This window comes from Eschrichtius robustus, chromosome 15 (genome assembly GCF_028021215.1).
Source record: "Eschrichtius robustus isolate mEscRob2 chromosome 15, mEscRob2.pri, whole genome shotgun sequence".
Taxonomy (NCBI): Eukaryota; Metazoa; Chordata; class Mammalia; order Artiodactyla; family Eschrichtiidae; genus Eschrichtius; species Eschrichtius robustus.
Genome location: NC_090838.1, coordinates 88525160 through 88546512, shown reverse-complemented (window position 1 = coordinate 88546512; position 21353 = coordinate 88525160). Strand labels below are relative to the sequence as shown.

General features: G+C 46.5%; 1 protein-coding gene across 3 annotated transcripts in view; it reads left to right on the top strand.

The window, feature by feature from the left end:
• The window catches only part of AFF3 (ALF transcription elongation factor 3), a 558847-nt gene that overhangs the window by 505363 nt on the left and 32131 nt on the right, over positions 1-21353 (top strand). For all 3 annotated transcript variants that reach the window (XM_068564632.1, XM_068564631.1, XM_068564633.1), the window contains 4 exons: positions 4670-4856; positions 11598-12680; positions 17257-17381; positions 20731-20932. In XM_068564632.1, the coding sequence (XP_068420733.1) occupies positions 4670-4856; positions 11598-12680; positions 17257-17381; positions 20731-20932 (1597 nt within the window). The remainder of the gene's footprint in view (positions 1-4669; positions 4857-11597; positions 12681-17256; positions 17382-20730; positions 20933-21353) is intronic.

Here is a 21353-nt window from a genome sequence, read left to right as displayed (position 1 = left end):
TGCCTGACCCCTATAGGTTTTGGATTTTCAACCAGTGATGTAGATAGTAGCTCTCTAAGTCATCTCTTTTATGAAATCTTTGGCAGCCCCAAGGCAACAGAAAAACTACATATGTGAATATATGAACATCTCATAGGCTATTTCATAGTATAATAAAATGCATTGACTTACTTTGTCAAGAATCATTTTTCTTTCATTCATTCAGTTGATAGTTGTTGAGAACCTATTCATGCTGCACCCCCTGCTAGCACTGGGGATACAAGGATAAAGTAGATAATTCCTATCCTTAGTATGGTAAGGGCTACAAAAGAAAAATAGGTGATGTGCTAAGGGGCTCAGGGGAGGAAATATTAACTATGCCTGGGGGAATTGAGGAAAACTTTACAGAATAGGGTAATATTGCAACCAAGTCCTGAAGAGTGAGTTGGAGGTACCCAGAAGAAGAAAGGGAGAGATGGCTTCGTAGCATAGAAAATAGCGCACGCAAAGGCACGCAGATTGTCAAAACGGTGAGAAATTTATTATAGACAAGGTTTGGGGGTGCACCCTATGAGGTGTGGCTGAAGATTTGATTGAGGCCAGACCATGAAGAGCTTCAAAAACTATGTTTAATAGAAGACTTGTTCCTGGGGGTATCACAGGGCTAACAAAAACTTTTAGTACAAGACCAACAGTCCTATCAGCGAACCTCCTTGTGCCAGCTTTCCATTTTCATGTCTCATTATGTGATTATAATTTTAGATCAGTTAAGATCAATAGAGATGCCAACAATAAAGGAACACCATTGCCAGGGCACCGATTACAGTTTAGAAATCAAGCATGTGTTGAGTTCATCCGGAGTGTTGAATGGGAAGGAGCTGGGACCTCTTCTAAATTATTAACCTTTCGTCCATCCCAGTGGCGTGCCCACAGGCTATTGGGCATCACGACCATCCACACGGTGCCCACCAGGCACAGAGCCTGCCACCAAGTTCCTTGTTAGTTCAAAGCTCGTGCACAACTTTGGATATTTACCCAGACCCCACAATATACTTGGCAGGAGCACCCATGGCTGTAAGATCCAGGCATGTAGGTTCCAGATCTCTTCTTTTACTGTCTGTATTCAGATTCAGCCCAGGCCAGATTCGGAAAAGAATGTGTCACTGCAGCCAAAGGAGGGGACACAGCAAGCAGATCATTTAGAATAAAGCTGGGACTCTCCCAAACGTGTATTTGGTCTTGGCCACTCACAAAACCAGCAAAACATTTCATGAAATCAAAATACGAAAAGTAAATAAACCATCCAGGGGAGAACTGGGCTTATATAGCAGATGAAATTTAGGGTACATTTAAAGACATTCTGTGCAAGGAAGAGGTGTTAACATTGGAAAAGCACAAGAGGGGCTGAAATCCCCTTAAGTGTTTTTTTTTTTTATTAGAAAAGAGAGATTGTAACCTTTTTGAAAGGTTAAATCCTTTTTCCTTTAACTCATTAACCTAGTGATAGACTTTTTTCTATTGATTCTTTAATTTAGTAATCACAGGTGAATACCTATTATGCCCCAGGCACTGTGCTAAGTTTGGTGACATAAAGGCTTTTATTCCATGACCTCAATAATGTTTTCATGCCCACATGTTTTCAGTGGCACCATGTTCCTGAAATAGCAGAGGGTCCAAGAACTCTCCTAAAAATTGGCCAATGCTGTGTCATCATGTCAATCAATCCATGTTATCATTTCAGAATAAAGTTGCTTTTTTAATTAAGTTGAAAGAATTGTTAGCGTCTTTGGTATGGAAACATGACAGCTAGTAAGCACACCAAACTTTGCAGTTTGCAATTTTAAATATATAAAGCTTAAAGTCTTCTTTCAGGAGGGTCTGTCTGATGTGTCTTCTTCCATCTTCTTGATTCCATGACTCCAAAGAGCCTCCCTGGCTTAACTGAGCCCATCCTTCTCTTAGTTCTTATCTGCAGTAATGACCATCCCTGGCTTCTTTGTTCTGCCACCCTGGCTGCTACAGCTCCCCCAGCAGAGGCAAAGCAACTGCACGCGTTCATGGCAAGAGCAGTCATTGTGCTGAGTCCTGAATGACCAGCTGTCCCCCAGAGACCCACAAAAAGGCTAGTTAATGGAGCAGGCTTTCTGGAGGTAGGGCTAGTTACCTCGATCCCACGACTGGAGCCACCAGAGCCCTTGCACACGAGCCTGCCCCCCATCCTTGACGTGGATTGCTTCCAGCGACACTGTCTCCACCGGGACCATTGAAACATGAATGTATTCGGCCCTGACTCCAGAGGACTGGGGGCTCACAGCGCTTCAAAGCAAAGCAGGAAGAAAACCTGAAATTCTTGGCTCTCCCCACGGTTTCAAAAACAAATAATAATTACGCCAGTAAAACTGTCGTTTTAAGTCAATTTCCTAATTTAAGGAAGGAAAACATAAAACTCTAAGGCTTTTCTGCCAATCTAATTCAGATCAGAGACTCTGTCTCGCTGGGCTAGTGGGTCTCATTACGATAGGACAGCAGTCAGAAAAGGAAGGTGGCACAGGAACTGTTTAATGGACATTTTCCCAGAAATTAAAGTGCAGCTTTTCAAAAGACAGTCACTTTGCGGTGCAAGCCCCAGGGAACCGCACACACGTTGCTGCCTCTGCCTCAAACACAGCAACCAGGTGCACACAGCAGCGGCCTCAGCGGCCTTTGTTGTCGGAATGAAAGCGGGAGAATGTACCGCTTGGTGCTCGAAGCCTTTGACCATCATATAAAACCAATCAAAATGCTCTTTATTTCTCTTAATTTCCTAGTCTTCAGCAAATGTCATTCCAGAGTGTGGCAGGGAGACAGATCTCTTTCCTCCACCATGTGTTGTTTGGCTCTGGGGAGTTTTTACGTTTTGGTTGGTTTGTTTGGGTTGGGGTGGGTTTTTTGTCTGTTTTGTTTTTCCCCAGTGTTTGGGGGACTTACTGGCACACGGTTAACATGGATCCCAGCCATTCGTGTTCAGTCACAATCTAATAGCCTTTTTTTTTTTTTTAATGACTCCATTGATAGTAGCCATTTCGACTCAGCCGCCAGGAAAGATGGATTTTAGTTCATAAGGGAAGAAAGAAATATTACAACACTTTGATCACTAACCGTCCCTTCCCAGCCTCTGTAAAAAGATCCAGGATCCCTCACTCAACACCAGAACAAACAGCAGGCTGGAAAAGGAATTGTTGCAGCTCAGGCAAGGCGTAAAGGTGCAGATGTTGTCTGACGTTGAAGAATTTTGTCAGACAGTAGGTATGGACCATGACATTGGCAGAAGAAATAAAAACCACTAGGGAAGGTTATGTTCAAACTCCATTTTTCCCTAAGCCTGCAGTTCAAAACAGTGCTCTGACTTTCAGGTACATCCTGTAAGATAGTTTCTTGTCTTATCATTCCTCTGGGAGAAGCAAGGTTCCAGTGAGTTTTAAACACCGCCCCCCGCTCCCTGTCCCAACACTGAGGATTTATGAGACTCTGTCCTTGAGCAAAGCATTTGTCAAAGATTTAAGGTGCGGGTGAAAAGGGTCCTTTACCTTGTCCTGGCTGCTTTGCACTTGAGACCATAAACTCTGACAAGCTCCCTCAGCCCTGGGCCTTCACTCGCATTCATCCTGTTGAAGCAGTGGTCCCAGCTGGAAGGGGCAAGCAGATATTTGCTGACTCAACATTTAAAAAGTGGTCACTGCATTTTCTGGGTTTAGAGTTTGACCTCGAAAAAACAGTCAGGTGTGTTTCAGTGCAATTAATAAAGGACTTTGAAGATGTTGACTATTATGTGAGTATTGAAACTTTCTTTTTGGCTCACTGTTTGGGTGGATGTGTGTGATTTGCATTTTTGTGGTTAATTAATTACCATGAGAAGTGTCCATGTTTCCTGTTCTCTTTGAGTCTATAATTTGAGTATGTAACTTTCTGGCAAATTTCAGCAGGGATATGGACATCGAGTATAATTCAAAATAGTATTGCTATTAGCCACTGTACTGGGGTTGAATTTTAAAGTCTAGAATATTTTAAAATGTGTGAGTGAGGGATCTTCAGTTCTTTAATAAAGGGCTCAAAGGAAAATTACTGTTTATACAGCAAGCCGGCTCCTGTAAAGACTACAGGACTCGACTCTGTGGGCAGGAAGAGGTGGGAAGCAAGACAACTTTGTCGGCCCCGCCATCTCCGGAACCTTCCAGCAGGCCGTGAGAGCACAGAGCAGGACACTGTGCCCTTCCTCACAGCCCACTTCCTAAAATAAAGCAAACAGACATTTTCGTTCTTTACAAAATATTTCAAGCATTTTAGATTTCCTTGCCTTTTTGTCAGTGATTTGAATCGGGAATGCATTTGAAAAGCCATTCCCAGAAATAGGAGCAAAAGAGAAACAGTCCTTCTGCAATTACACCACCTTCCCCTCTAAAATGATCACACAAACTAGTCACACTGACGAGTGCCTGATTACCAAGTGGCACCGACTTTCACTCCCAGTTTAATTTCTGTGCATCCATTGTTTTAACTGTGAGGCTGCTTTGACCTTGACGGTGGCTCTGGAGCTTCAGGTGACGCTGACAGATGCGCAGGCTGGTGGAACAACAGCTCGCTCGGTGGTGTATGCGTGTTTGCTCACTCGGCTTTCCTTCCCTCTCCTTCCCGGGGCCCCGTGGGCTGGCAGTGCCGGGCTCCCGCAGGCCAACTGCAGGCCCTCCGTGCCCTCCAGCAAGGGCAGCAGCAGCGGTAGCAGCAGCAGCGGGAGCAGCTCCTCCAGCGACTCGGAGAGCAGCTCGGGATCTGACTCAGAGAGCGAGAGCAGCTCCAGCGAGAGTGAGGGCAGCAAGCCTCCCCACTACTCCAGCCCGGAGGTAAGGACACGCTGGCCTCTGAGCGCCTCCCCTGCCTGCTTCTCCCCAACCCGGTGAGCGAAGTCAGTCTTCCTCCGAGTGTGGTTCTCACACCTCCTGCTCCTCCAGCCTCAGTGCTATGATGCTGGCCTGCGAGCCACCGTGACCTCTCTAGGCCACCACCTCCTGGCAGCCTGCCAGGGTTGGTTTAGGCTCATTTCCCCCAGCCCCTCCTCACAGTGCTCCTGATCACAGAGCTTCCTTTGAAGTCTAGAAACTTCATCTCTTATGGTCCAAAATTCTCTATCTTGACTTCCAGAACTTTCCAAGTATGCTGTAAACATCACTGACTGGAAATAACCTGAGGATCGGGTCTCCCTAAGGGTCAGCCGAGGCAATAAGCAGACAGGGCAGCTCCCCGCCTGGAAGTGTGAGCCCCCATAAATCACGGGGAAAGGAGTTTTGTGGATTAGACATGGTTAGAATCTTACCTTTTTTCAGTTCATCACAGATTAGGAGAACAAGGACTATAAATATGAATAAAACCTCCTTTGTTTTCTTTGTGAAAATATGAAAAGGAAAATTAGCATCAACTTACAAATACTAATGAAAACTTTTATAGCTATGATGAGTATCTGTGTGGAAGATTTAGGTGCCTCGTATAAAAATATTATAAGGTCCCAATAAAAGCCATTGCTACTTCTACTTTAAAGGGGAAAAAGGGGGAAATTTAATAGTAATTCAGAGCATGGATTCTTGAGAGACAGCTGAGAGCACACTTCTCTAGTCCCTGGATCTGTAAGGGTAGACTTTGATTTCTAAAGAGGGAATAAAATATGCTTCTTCTTGAGTGTATAAACATTTGATGTTACTGTGGCTCATAGGATTTAACTTTTTACCTACAACCTTCTGTACCACTCTGGGCCCAAATTTCTAAATATGCTCTAAAATGAAACCAAACCCACATATGCAAACCTTGGTGGTAAGAGGTTTTTTTTTGTGTTTTTTTTTTGCCGCACCACAATGCGTGTGGATCTTAGTTCCCTGACCAGGGATCGAACCTGTGACCCCTGCAGTGGAAGTGTGGAGTCTTAACCACTGGACCCCCAGGGAAGTCCCCAGGAGCACCTTTAAAGGCCAGCAAGACCCATGTTTCCAGCTTGTGTACCTGTGTCTCTGTCTCTCTCCGTCTCTCTCCCTTTCCCTGTCTATCTTTCTATCCCTATCTCCCTATTTAAGGGGAAGGCCCTTAGCAACATTAACCTATAAAAGCCATATGTTGATATAATCCTGACTTTTCCCAGAAGCTAAATTATTTTTCCTTCTTCATCATTTCATTCATTCATCCATTCATTCACTCATTTAGTGTTCTTTCAACGAAGATCTATTGAGTCTCTGCCACAGATACGATGCTTGGCCCTGAGAGACAGCAGTGATCTGACAGAGAAGGTTCCTGTCTTCACGGAGCTGATATTCTAATAGGAATAATTTGAAACAAACAAAAATACAGGAGTTAAATAAAACAGAGGCGTTAACCGGGCTTCTTCAGAGCCAGCTTTATGCTCTAATTTGTTGAAAAACTCCAGAATATTTAGTAGAAAGAACTGGGTTCCAGGGACATCGCAAGAGCCAAGGGGGACAGTGGCGGTGGATTAAAAGCGTTAGGGTCTGTGAATGTTACCTCTACCCCAGGCTCTTTGTGACTTTGAAGGTTAAATTCAGGAAAGTTGAGTCTCATTTGCATGCTGAAATGTGACTCCTCGAATTTCTAGGTGAGGCTGAAAGCAGCCTCGGAGAAGTACAGCTATAAAGGGCTTTAAGCAGATTCTCTCTAAATGTCACTGAGATAATTACAAAGACTTGAGCTCTTTGGTGATGAAAGGAAGCACTTGCCGTTTCTTGTTTCTTCCAGCAGCTACCAGAGGCCCCTAGCTGAGGAGGAGGAGGGGAGTCAGCTAACCCAGGCCTCAAAGTTTAAGTTGCCTGAGGCCACATGTAGCTTTCAACTCCTGGCTTCTCTATGCAGGGGGAGTGCAGGAGTGACAAGAGATGTAGCCACACTGCAGGTGACTTCTTTCTGCTGGAAGGGAATGTATTCCTTGGAATAAAAGTAAGGTTTCTTTTAACATTTTTCCCAAGGTGACTAGAGACACACGCCCTTCAGAAATACAATGAGGGAATTCCCTGGTGATCCAGTGGTTAGGACTCCGCATTTTCACTGCCAAAGGCGTGGGTGTGATCCCTGGTCGGGGAGCTAAGATCCCAGAAGCCGTGTGGCATGGCCAAAAATTTAAAAAAAAAAAAAAAATTAGAAAAGAAATACAGTGAGTTTGCAGAATGAAAGTCGCAAAGAGGGGAAGCATTACCTGCCGAGTCTCCAAGGCATCTCTGCTTTCTTCTGGCCGAGCTGGCCCAGGACCCCTTAAAGAGAGCAGTGAGACCCCTTTTCCTTTCCCCCCACAGGACAATCCAGCTCTTTATAGCCACACACCTCACATTCTGTTGTGAAGACCTGTTTACGCTGCTTTGCAGCAGAACATTTGTGGCCCTCCTTTCCTTCCTGGAAATACCCTGATGTGAAAGCAGGAGACCCTCATGATATCCCAAGACACCTGCATTCTCCCCCTCAACGTCCAGCACTGGACACCCACTTGGCTCTCCTGAGTTTCATCGAGCTGTTGTTTACGCCCGTGGCTATAGAAAGCCACTGCATTTCACATGAATCACCATAGTATAACCCCTTGTCTGCAAGCTAGCACGGAAGAGACCCCGAAAACAGTATTTCCATCACTGCAGACCCCCTCTCTATGGCCTGACGTTTGCTTGCTTGTCCTCAGCCTAATTGTTTTCATTTGAGTTGTATCTTCCCTTTCACGCCCGAGCTTCACAGTGGGGAGCGCCTTGCCCTTCAGTTAGCACGTTTACACCAGCACACAGAGCTCCTTAGACTGGTGTCCCCCAAGTAAAGGATGCTGCAGGGACAAGAGCCTGGTCACAGGATTTTGAGGAGATCCAGAATAAAGTAGGTTTCACCGGTTTCTTTACCGTAGGGCATCATTCATCACTTAATTTTGCTCATGTAAACGGTGTTCTCCATTGTGGCATTTTCCAAATGTATCTGACCATGGAAACCTTTCTTTACGGGATATATGAACTCAAAGCACATTTCGGAAAATGCTGCCCTAGATTGTTCTTGAAAATCAGCAGGTACACGGTACAAGTTATTCATTGATTCAGCAGGCTTCTCCTTAATTAGGCATCTGTGGGGTATGTGGCAGTGGGTGCTCTGAAGGGTATAGATGAAGTGGAGACTAAAGTACACGGTGGAGAGCTTATACACTAATCAGAGGGAAGATTGATCAGAGAGGAGAGTCCTGGATGGAAATACAAAGCAGCAAGCCAGGAAACAATCAAATGCACTGGGCAGAAACCCTGATGGACAGCTCAGGAAGTGGACCAGAGCCAGCAGCGTGGCAGGAAAGGGACCCCAAGCCCTGAGTTCACCCGCCTCCCCTGCCACCTAATTCTTGGCTGTTTGAGCTTCCTTGGCCACAGTTGTTTCATCCCCGAAATGGCGGATAATCCCATGCCGTCTAATCTGTGACGTTGTTCTGAGGAATAAGTGATACAAATGGAGTGACAGCTCATTGTGAGTCATTATTATTACTAGGAGCAGAGTCATAGCATGCTGTCCCCCTAACCTATTACGGGTCCTGCGAGGGATACAAAGAAGCAGAGACCTGGCCCCTGCTGGAAAGCAGTGTTTGGCTTTGTTGAAGACACAAGATTTATATACATGAAACGGCTGTGGACATCAAAAGATGCTGCAGTTAAGGATAACAGAAGGCCACAGGTATTATTTGGAGAGTTAGTGGTGTCTCCAAAAATCAATCTAATTCTATCATTTTAGGTTGAAGACTGACATTGCTCAAAAGAAACGAGGTCCCTCTTTCGTGAGGCTCCACCAGAGAGTAGTGGGAGACTGGCAAAGCAGCAGGGGAGAGAATCTGGTCTTTAAGCCCAGACAAATGTGGGTTTAGCCTTGGTGGTGCCTGGTAGCTCTGCAGCTTTGGACATTTCACTTAACCTCTCTGAGCCCCATCTGCAAACTAGGGGCGACAGTATTTCTTACCTGTATGGATTCAGTTAGATGATACATGTAAAGTGGAAGCACATTGTACGTGTTCTGGCGAGGAAAGATGGCTGTTAGATGATGGATGCCCGAGGAATTTGGATTTTTGTTTGAGGGGCAAGAGGCGGTCCTTGGAGATCCTTTGAGAAAGAGAATGTGATTTAGTGATGTGTTGAAAATGGTCCTTCAGCCTCAGTTCTCCAGCTGTGGAGAGCAGAAAAAAGTGACCCTAGAACACATCAGGCAGTGGGCCCACACCCAAGTTCTTCAATTCTCCCTTCACTGTGAAGGCTCCCTCCAGGAAGTTTTAGTGGGAGCCTCCCTGTGAGCCGCTGTGTTTTGGCTCCAGGCACGCGTCTGTGTTCTCCCACATAAGAGATGTGAGCTGTGGGGGGCTCAGGATGCTGGGGATGAGGGCGAGCTAGTGTGAGACGTGGTGGGGGGGCCAGTGGGAGTGGCAGGCTCTGCCATAAATGGTCCACCCTCTCCCCGTGTGTGTCGCCTTCTGCAAGGCCGCATCAGCATCCATTCATATTACTGGGCCCCATTTATCTGGGGAAGCTGAGGCACAGAAGTCACTGACTCGCCGGTGGTCCGAGAGAAATGGGGTGGGGAGGAGACAGCCTCGGAGCCATAGATGTGTTTGCCACCAAAGTAGGCTTCAACCACACCCAGCTAATCTCAGGGCAGGCGAGAGCTTCCCTTCGGCGAAGAAGAGGTCCTGCTGCCCTGCTTCCGCTCTTGCATCGCTGTTGCAGGATGGACCAGGTCAGGTGTGCTCTGCAGGTTCCATTGTTCCCTATCTCTGGAGAAGCCGAATTAAAGCGAGGTCAGAGTTTACACAGGACGACTCAGAGGTGCAAAAAAAGATGTATCATTTTGTTCTTTTGCCTCTTGCTTGGGAGCCCTGGTCGTTTGGGTGGCATGAAAGCAAACAAAGCAGAAAGTTAAGTCAGAGACCAGACTCTCTATCAGGGTCATGAGAGATTCCCCCTCCACACCTGTATCCCAGGGGAAGGCTCCCCATCCTCAGGGTGCCAAGGAAAGGTCCTGGAATCCCCATGCTGGCCTCCACTGAAATGTCTCTAGTCATTCCCAGTCCCTGGACACCCTGCGCTGTGGTTCCCTGAAGTGTAGACAGTCTCATCTGTTTTGGGGGAACCAGCAGGATGTCCACGGTCCCTGCCACAGCTCCAGTGCCTGGTGCCCACAATCTGTGGCCACTTCATCTTGGCCCCAGGCCCTGCTGGCCCATTAAAGGCTTCCCATCTCCCTAAGCTGTGCCCCAGACGCCTCCAGACTCAGCCAGGACCCTTGGGTCTAATATACTGCCCTCCCCTCTCTCCCCTCCCCCAAGAGCCTTGCTGCATGAGGCTATGCCCCAAGTTCTGCTCTTAATACCGACCTCACTGTTGAAAACCAAATCTTGATACATGAAAGCAAGCTTTGGGGAATTATTATGTTAAAACACAGTGGTTTTCTCCTACAAGGGCGCCTGACTTGCTCTGGGCTTTAACCAACCAAGTTTGAAATGCAAAGCTAAGCCGATTCTTTATTTTAGGCTGGTATCTAGTCTGCCCCTGGATCATCAGAAGCCATGAATTCGTAGGGTAGAGACCATAGGGAAGGAAAAATACATCACCTTAATCACTTCAAAACTTTTCCCCATTTCACATATATTCACAAATTGATAATACTCTAGCTAAAGTTCTATACTTATCAATATACCTCTTTTCTATTAATAATCACAGATGCTGGAAAAATGGACTTTTATTAGAAATCAACATTTACTCCCTGTAAAAGCATCAGTTCTTAACCTTTGAATAAGACATAGCTGCCTAGAGATGCGAATGAAAGCTATGTCCCTCTCCCCGAAAAATGCGTCTACATAACATTTCACATTCTGTTATAGGGCATTCACTGACCTCCCCCCCGCCACGACTCCCCACCACCGCCCCTGCCCCCCCGGAGCCAATCTATGGGCCAGAGTTTAAAACCTGAAATGTCCAGGATTTGCTTTAAGGTAGCAAAACTGCTTGCAGGAAAGGTTTCCATTGTCACCTCCTCATCTGAAATATTTCGGGCAAAGTGTGATGGATGTAGGTTGAGGATGGAAGAACCAAGTCCAGCCATCAAAGTGCACAGGGCACACACAGGTAGTTCTTTGGGAGTTTAGTTTCCACTGAGTCCCCTTTTCTAATTCCCCCCCTCCCCCCATATTTTAAGTCTCACAAAAAATGAGTGCTTTAAAACTCAGGGTCTCCAAACTACACCCCAGTTAACGTTTGTGGACTCTCAAGTTTATGTATGTCTGTATAGATATAAAAAAGTATACATTGTATAACCCTCAGAAATGTTGGAAATGGGTCCTAATGAAGCACAGTGCATCCCCTTATTTTCCAAATAGGCCTCAAACTGCTGCACTGGCATTTCAGTGCCGGGGCCCAGGAAGCGGACAGCATCTCTGCACCTCGTGTGCCCATGGATGCCGCACACCCCTACAGCTTCCACGCTCCTTGTGTTTCCAGCCCATCCATTTTCTGCCCTAAGTCCAGAGGAGAACGGCCAGGCCCCTTTTAAGTGAGCCCGTCATAAAAGATACTTGTTTGTTGCCGGTTTTCTGCTTTTAGGCCGAACCAGCGTCCTCTAACAAGTGGCAGCTGGATAAATGGCTAAACAAAGTTAATCCCCACAAGCCTCCTATCCTGATCCAAAATGAAAGCCACGGGCCGGAGAGCAATCAATACTACACCCCGGTGAAGGACGAAGCGCCAGACTGCGGGAAGCTTCCCGACAACGTCTGCCCGACCAGCCTGAGAGACAAGGACATCAAGAGCGCCTGCAAGGAGGAGCAGAGGCCGAGGACCGCGAACAAGGCCCCGGGGAGCAAAGGGGTGAAGCAGAAGTCCCCGCCCGCGGCCGTGGCCGTGGCCGTGACCGCCGCCAACGCCCCGCCGCCCACGGTGGCCGGTGCGCCCGCCGAGAGCGCGCCCGCGCCTGCCCGGAGGTCCGCGGGCAAGAAACCCACCCGGCGCACCGAGAGGACCTCGGCTGGCGACAATGGCCACCGGCCCGAGGAGCCCGCAGCCGCGGACGCGCTGGGGGCGAGCGCGGGGATCCCCCCGGAGCCCCCCAAGCCCCGGCCCTGCGGCAACAGTAGGACCAGCCACCGCAAGGAGCTGCGCTCGGCCGTAACCTGCGAGAAGCGCCGCACGCGGGGGCTGAGCCGGATCGTCCCCAAATCCAAGGAGTTCATCGAGACGGAGTCGTCCTCGTCGTCCTCCTCCTCGGACTCGGACCTGGAGTCGGAACAGGAGGACTTCCCTCTGTCCAAGGCCACTGCCGCCTCCGGGAGCGACCCGAGGCTGAAGGAGGCTGCCAACAGCATAAGCGGGGGCGGCCCCCGGGCCCCTGTGGGCTCTATCAACGCCAGGACCACCAGCGACATCGCCAAGGAGCTGGAGGAGCAGTTCTACACACTGGTCCCCTTTGGCCGCAATGAACTTCTCTCCCCGTTGAAGGACAGTGACGAGGTCAGGTCACTCTGGGTCAAGATTGACCTGACCCTTCTGTCCAGGATCCCAGAACACCTGCCGCAGGAGCCGGGGGTCTTGAGCGCTCCCGCGGCCAAGGACACTGAAAGCGCGCCCCCGAGCCACGCATCCGATGCGCCCGCAGAAAAGGCTTTGCCAAAATCCAAGAGGAAACGCAAGGTAGGCCTGGAAACCCGAGGGGCTGAGGGCAGGGCGGGAGGGAGGGCTCTCCCTGAACTTGTGGGCAGCAGGTCTGCTGGTCTAGACTGTTCGCGGAGCAGGAGTTTTATGTGTCTTTCCTCAACAGACGTTCATAGAGCACTTTATATATGCCAGATACCTTTGTAAGTACTTGACATGCATTAACTCACTTAAATCCTTAGAACTGCCCAATGAGGGAAGTATCCTTATTATTGCCATGTTATAGATAATTAAGGCCTGTCTCACTGCATGTGGAAGTAGGCGAACAGGAAATCTTCCCTGAATGTGTGCAAAGGCAAGCTGGAGGCTGGGCCTATGAGAAAAGCTAAACACGGGTGAACCCCATTCTTTGCTGGAAGGGGTGGGATCATTCATTGACTTTAGAAGCCAACAGCCTCATAGAGTTTAGTAAGGCTGTGACTGGGGTGAGGCGTGAATCTGGAAGTGCCTAGTGGGTACCGTGGACGACGGGGCCCCGGGAGGGGACACCAGCCTGGTGCATCAGAGCCAGTGGCTGTGCTCCCGTGGCATTGATCAGGAGAACTTTGTGGTGGAGACGGGCTGGGAACAGGGCCCTCAGGAGGAGGGACTTTTGAGTAATCAGAGGGTCAGGGATGAGGTGGCGCCAAAGGAGGGAAGCAAGCTGAACAAAGGCGGGTTGAACAAAGTGAGACAGGCAGCTCAAGTACTCAGAGAGCAGGACGTTTGTCAGGAGGCAGACCCAAATGCTCGGCCGTTTGGCCGTTTTTGAAGATTTTTGAGCACAGGAATAATTTAATCATAATTTAAAACCAATTTTGAGGATTTTTATCCCCTCCTGTTACTGCATCTTCAAAAGTAACTTGGACCACAGTGGAAAACACAATGTGTGACAAACCAAAGATTGTAGTCATCGTGGATGGTCCCAAATTTAGGACAAAATCATTCACAACAGTTAACACGTATATATGTCCCCATGAGGGATGCTGTTTTTGTACATATTAAATCGTTTATAAAGTCCTTACAACTTTATGAGGCAAATATTATCGTCATGCCCTTTTTACAGATGAGGAAACTGAGGCTCAGAGTTCCTAAAGGGACTTGCCCCAGGTTTACATAGGTGAGAAAGGGCCGAGCCAGGAATGAAGCCCGGGTCTGTGGCTCCAGGGTCTCCCAATGAGAAGTCAACATGCGGTTTGTGCAGTATTTTCCCCACAGGACCCCTGCTCAGAGGGCTCTGTACTTGGAGTTTAATGCTTGCAGTTGCCATTTTGGACTTATTCATTTTATCTTTGAATTTGTGTTTAGTAAGTGAAGTGCGATGGGGCGATAGAGCCTGCGCGGTTCCACCTCCTGCCCATTTCCCAGGACAGGTTCTGCCTGCCCCGTGGCCCCTTCGCACTCCTAGCCCTGTGCAGCCTCCCCACCCGCATCCCCATCCAGGGGCCAAGGCACAGGCATAACGAGGGTCGGGGTCAGGATGGGCATCTCCCCACCCCCAATCCCAGTACTGAGGGGTCCTCCAGGGGAGACTGCAATCCGCAAGGGGTTGCCAGTTGGCCTTGGGGAAGGGGAAATGCCTAACTGGACTTCCTCACCCCTTGACCCATGGCTTCCACAACTGGCTGGCGGGGGAGACCCTTCACTGGTGGGCTGCTCACAAGCGCCCTGTCGCAGGCCCAGGCCCCCCGGTACTTGGGAGTGTCTACGCATGCCCCCCAGGTATCCCCAGGCCTCAAGGAGCACAATATGAAATAGCAAATAAACACACCATGACAGGTCAAGAGAGAGACTTAGAAAGACACGAAAGACAAGAAAATGTTTCCGACTTTAGTACTTTATAATGTTACTCTTTAGCTGCTTTTTTTGTGTGTGTGAGGTATAATGTAATGATTTGATATTGGTTTATAAGTATTGCAAAATGATGACCACAATAAGTCCAGTTAACGTCCATCGCTATCCATAGTTACAAATTTCTTTTCCTCCTGGTGAGAACTTTCAAGATCTCCTCTCCTAGCTACTGTCAAATATGCACTACAGTATTATTAACTATAGTCACCATGCTGTATGTTACATTACATCCCCATGGCTTATTCATTTTATAACCAGAAATTTGTACCTTTTGACCTCCTTCATCCATTTTGTACTCCCCCCAACCCCAAGCAATCAGCAGCCTGACAACATAAGCTGGGAGGAGGTTTGGTTTTTGTTTTTAGATTCCGCATGTAAGTGGGATCGTAAGGTATTTGTCTTTCTCTGTCCGACTTATTTCACTTATCATAATCCCCTCTAGGTCCATCCATGTTGTTGCAAATGGCAGACTTCCTTCTTCTGTTGTACATACATATATGCCGCAGTACCCTTATCCATCTGTCTAGCCATGGACATTTGTTTCCTTGTCTTGGCCATTGTAAATAATGCTGCAGTGAACATGGGGGTGCAGATATCTTTTCAAATGAGTGTTTTCGTTTTCTTTGGATAAATACCCAGAAGTGGGATTGCTGGATCATGTGGTAGTTCTATTTTAATTTTTTGAGCAACCTGCATCCTGTTTCCACAGTGGCTGCAGCAATTTACATTCCCACCAACAGTGCACAAGGGTTCCCTTTGCTCCACATCCTCACAGACTTATTAGTTTTAGTTTTTTTGATAATAGCCATCCTGAAAGGTATGAGGTGATATCTCATGGTGGTTTTGATTTGCATTTCTCTGATGATTAGTGATGTTGAGCATCTTTTCATATACCTGTTGGCCATCCATATGTCTTCTTTAGAAAATGTCTAATCAGATCCTCTGCCCATTTTTAAACTGGATTTTTTTTGTTTGTTTCTTTGCTGTTGAATTGTATGAGTTCTTTATATATTTTGGGTATTAATCCCTTCTCAGATATACGATTTAGAAATATTTTCTCCGATTCAGTAGGTTGCTTTTTCATTTTGTTGATGGTTCCCTTTGCTGTGCAGAAACCTTTTAGTTTAATGTAGTCCCACTTGTTTATTTTTTGCCTTTGTTGCCTTTGTTTTTGGTGTTAAATCCAAAAAAATCATCACCAAGACTGACATCAAGCATCTTTTCCTGCTTTTTGAACAAGGCTCCCAGCATTTTCATTTTGCACTGAACCCCGTAAATCACGCAGTCAGCCCTGGCCTCCTGGGTGACCTTCCCTTCTGTGGACTTCAGTTTCTTTGTTTGTAAAATGGTGACATCTTTGCAGGGGTGTTGTCAGATTCAGATGATATAATGCAGTAATGCGGGTTAGCTCACTACAAACCTACCCTCTTCCCTTCTGTTTTCCTCTACATACCCTGCCCTCCCCCTTACTCGTTGGATTGATTTGTCCATCAGTCCCCAGGTGATTAATTGATTAATGAGTGAATCAGTCAGTCATCTGGAGATGGATGGATAAATGGACAGGCTGATGGAAAGAGAGAGAGAGAGGTATTTCAGAGATAGAAATTGATAAACATACAGACAGATTGGAAATATATATAGCTGTATAGGTATATGTAGATAGAGAGATGTGCAAAAACATATACATGTATATTCCATGATATTCTGTATTTAAATAATTTTATTATTCATGGACTTTTTAATTTTAACTTACAAAACTTCATTTACACTAAGCCTGACACTCAGCTCTCCTCATAAAATCTACTGAATCATCATTAAACTCGCACAGAGAAGTGAAAGAACATTTTCACAGCACTCTTTACTCAGTATCTGGGGTGTGAAGCCCTCAGTTTTGGGTGCTGGAGATGGGACACCACAGACCTGGCTGCCCAGGGTGCAGAGTCTAGCCCTGCCAGAGCCCTGGAGGCCAGAACTGGGGGTTCAGAGCTTTGGCTTGGACCCTCATTGGGGGCACAGTTTCAGTGTGAGCTGCTGAGGTCCTTGCAATAGAGGCTGTGTAACAATCCCAGCTAGAGAGAGAAGGTCAAAATTTCTCTATCTTTAGTGCCGGTGCTTGTCTCCTGGAAAGCTCTGCTGAGGGCCCTGAATGTGCCTGTACTGTGTTGCTGCGATCTCACCAAAAATGGAATTTGGTTGAGTGCCTGTGCATCACACCCTAGTACACGCCTAGGTTAAATACAATCGTGGAAAACAAGAATCCAGTCAAACTACTGTTTTATAAAAATATCCTTTGAGGCCATGAGTTTCAAAAGAAAGGTCCGAGCTTGTCACTGCCCTTACAACATTAAGCCCAGGATAGGTCGCTATGCCTTGTTTGGGTACCAAGAAGTGCCAAAGGGAGGGACGCTGAAGCTCTGGCGGGACCCCAGAACAGGTCTTCTCTGGAGGGTGGAATCTGCCTGTTGGTAAAGAAACGTTCATCGGTCACAATGGTCCCTCCCGAATTTTGATCTTCGTGTCATGCTGTTTCCTCTCAGTAAGCTGACAGATTTCTTCCTTGTTCACGGGGTAGCTGATGGGGAACCCAGGCCAGGGCCGAGAGTGCTGCAGCCACATTGGTGCTCAGGGTGTTGTCCGGAGAAGCCCAGTGAGCTGGGTGGTGATGGGAGCTCGCTGTGATCCCTTGAAATCGGAAGCTGATTGGTTTTTGCTTCTTTCCGTGCAGTGTGACAACGAAGAAGACTACAGGGAGATCAAGAAGGCTCAGGGAGAGAAGGAGAGCTCTTCACGACTCACTGCCTCTGCCAACAGTACTTTGTCCGCAAACCATTGCAACGTGAATGTCAACAGGTACTCACGCTCCCAGGAAGGCAGAGGCAGCTGGAGGCGTGTCTGGGTCTGAGAGGCACATGCCTACTGGGGGAGAGTCGGATTTTTGAATGACTGCTCTGCTCTGGGTCTCCATGTTACCTACCAAGCCTCTTGGGCTCCTTCATCAATAGAAATTGAGAAGAGACCAGACAAGAAATTCAGACAAGGCTTTACTGGGGCTCATGCTGTAGCACGAGGGAACAAAGACAAGTAACAGATTCCCTTGCTCGCTGTCTGATGGGGGGCAAGCTGATTCCTTAAATGGGGTGAGGGTGGGGTGGGGCCAGGGGTCAGACTGGAGGGGTGGCTTAGGTGATCTGCTCACCCCCTTGTTGGCGTTGAGTGCAGGGTGCATGTGCAGTAACCTACCTTTGCTCCTGACACCCTGCTTTTTTGCTCCCGACTCCTCAGAAGTGGCAGTTGGGTTTTTGGTCTTTTTGTATCTTGTTCATAATTTGTTCCAACTGCCCCGTGCATGCAGTTATTTTTAGTCCCTTGTAGTTTCTTTGTATTTTGTGGCTCAAGGAGATGTTTGTCCAGGTGCAAGCACTGCAGCAGAGGGTCCCAGGTCCCAGCCTGTCTCATGCAGACTCGCTTCCCTTGGTTTAACCCAAGACTAACCAGTGTGCCTGGACGTGTGCTTCTTGTCACAGCTCCAGGTGCGCTGGAAGTACATCTTTATAACAAAAGACCAGTTACTAGTTGCACACAGTTCTAGCCTTTCAAAAACACACCCTCCACTCTGAAAACTTACAAACTGAATTAATAGCCAGTAAACCCGTGGGAACACTAAGCTAGTTACACAAATGAAAAATATAAACTTGAGCAGAATCTCCATATGACACACCTAAAGGCGTTGGGCGTAGACTGAATTTGCGGTGATAGACAGGATCCGGGTCTCCAAGGCGAAACAGCCACCCAGTCTCTCCTGTCAAGGGGTTCCAGAGAGACCCACATGGCACTGAATCCCCTCTGTGACAAAGGCTTCCTAGCAAAGCAAGGTCCCAGATATTTATTATAAGTGAGCAGCTTATCATCAGTCATAGAAAAGTCCTTTCCATTTAGAAATAGCACAGCTCAGAAACCACTTTATCCTCTGCTAAGACACTCCTCACTCTCCCTGACTGTGTACATAGAATTTTTAAGGGGAGATTAATGTTTCAGCGCAACACATAAAAATGTAAACTGAAAGGTTAGGAGAAGATGTAGAGTGGTACTAAAACCCGGAGAGGAAATTGGAGAGCGAGGGTGCCTGAGCACAGGCCCACTGCAGTGTTAGAATCACCTGGGGAAGAAGGGCGAGGGCCCTTGAGGGTCTGAGCGAGACAGAGCAGCACACACAAGCTGGCCGAGCCCACAGTCCTCTGTGCCAAGCAGATGGTATCCCAAAATATTGAGGAAACATGAATGGGGAAAATAGGGCTCAAAAATGTCTCTTTAAATGTGTGATAGAGTTATATATGTGCTTCTTTGTTAATGCCTTAAATAACCTTTCTAGCAGATCTAGTTAAGACCCTAATTTCTAGTAGTGATGAGTGTAAACCATATTTCAAGATGTCTGCAACAACTGATAAGGCATGAAAATATCTGTGATTTCCACTGGTGACACAATCACAGGTATTGCAAGCAGTACTCCTGCTAAACCACGACTCTGGTTTCTTGCCTTCGTTCATAATTAAAGGAAATGTTCAGTTTCAGTGAGGGGTTAAGGAAAGTGAAGATGCGACTTCTTTTCCATGCAAGTGCAGGGACCCCAGGATACAAGCTCTTGCTCTAGAGCTTTTGCTGGCAGAGTCTCCTGGCTCTGATAGTTTCACTTATGTTAAGTAAGGACTCGATGCATGTGAAAGTGCTTTGAGTTTTTCTTGGAAAGGTGGCCTGTGTACCTCTGGAATTGTGATTACCACTGTTAAGCTTTACCTGTGTAATAAGACAATCCTACATATATGGTGATTGCCCATCCCAAAGATGCGATCCCAAGAACGTTTCAAAGTTACTTTGGTCAACTTGAATAGATAAACTTATAATGATGAAGAAGAAATAATCATACGTTCATGACAATATTTAATGTAATAATTTAGTTTTCTGCAAACATTTAAAATCATGTAGTATGTAAAATAATTGAGACTTAGAAATAAGACTTTTTCACTCACATGTCAAGAAACAATTATATTCAGACGGTTCATATCCGTCTTCAACATCAGTGTTTTCATCTTCACTGGCTGAGCCACTTTTGACTCGTCCAAGGCAGTTTTCGAGAACACACCTTCTCACTGCTAAGTTGTTGGATGCACAGTACTTTTTGAACCAGAAAGCTGTCATCAGAAATTCTCTCCCTACACAGATCTGTTTGCATAACATTAAGAACCTTGGCTTCTCATTTGTTCTAGAGGCCTGTGTTTGTAATTTCTACGCTGTGACCACCAACTAAGGAAATTGCTTAAAAATAAAAAGTGACTTTAATGGCTTGTTTGCAGTGGTAGTCAACACATGCAATTAAGAAGTCACAACTACGGGAATAATGACTAAATCTTTGTTAAATGAATTTATTTTAACTGACTCTACCAGGTGACTTCTAGAAGCATCCCAAATTAGCAATGATTGAGTTTATTTGAGGCTAATGTGTCTTCCCCCAATTTTTGTTTCAAAGTAAAGTAACGGAGAGAGCCCTATCAACATAATATACATTGCAAAGACTCAAATATGACTCCCTTCTCTGATGGTCTTTGGCAGCGGGGGGATTTATATTCAGGCATAGACAATAGTTTGGAAGGTAAAATAAGGAGCTAGGAATCAGAAAATGTCATTTCTAATGACAGTTTTCTATTCTTTGTTTATTCTGATCAGTGCCTGGCTACCTAACAATTAGAAGGTGGGTTCATGCTTGGTTATTCTGTGATTCTGTTATTCTCCATATAATAATTAGTACAAGCTCAGGTGTTAGCAAAAGTCCTTTTGGAAGTGGAGATCTCGTGTATAATTTGAGTTTCCCGTTACCTGCTGTTTACACTTGTTAGGAAAACAGTAAGTTGTTTGTCGTGTATTTTGAGATCCTTGGATGAAAAACTTGGGAAATGAAGTTATTATTATGCTTAGTCATTTAACTCCAGAATTACTATTTTTTTCTGGGAGGACGAGTAAAGAAACAATGAACGAAATTTGTTTATTGTTTGTTATGGTCCTAATGCCATAAAATCGTTTCCTGGCATAATAATGCCAATAAACGTCTTCCTACCAGCAGGTTTTAAATGGGAGGGTCACATATAAAACATTTACCTTGCCATGTGCTGAGTGTGTGACATTCCATTACTGTGATTTCCTTTTACAGCTTGGCCATCCCAATAAATAAAAATGAAAAAATGCTCCGGTCACCCACCTCACCCCTCTCCGACGCATCTAAACACAAATACTCCGGCGAGGACCTGACTTCCCCCAGCAGATCCAACAGCAATGGTTTGTTCACTTCCGCCTCCTCCAACAAAAAGCATAAGGCTGAGAACCAGCTGCAGACCCATGGTGGAGACCTCACGGTACGCTGACACTCTTCTGCCCCAATTAAAACACGAGTGAAAATGAGCACACCCCTCTACTCTGCCTCTAGCCTAGCACAGTCCGAACACAAGCTTTTTTTTTTTTTTTTAATTGCAACTTCAGGAAAAGCTCTTGCTTTATTATTCCAAATAAATTTTCCCAGGTAAAATAAATGTCCGATAGTTTCTGGTATGTGGGAAGATAATGTTTGTTAAAGTCCCAAGGAGGCCTTATTGACAGAAAGCTTGGCTGTATAAACAGCACAAGTTGAGAAAAGGTTTAATCTCCAAACCTATTAGACTGGATGACGTAAGATCAGTAACAACCACCTTGCGGCATTGCAGGAGGTCTCATTCCCATCGGAGGTCGAGGAGGCCCACCTTGGTAAGGGGGCCCCATTGGCGGTCCCTGCCCACATGG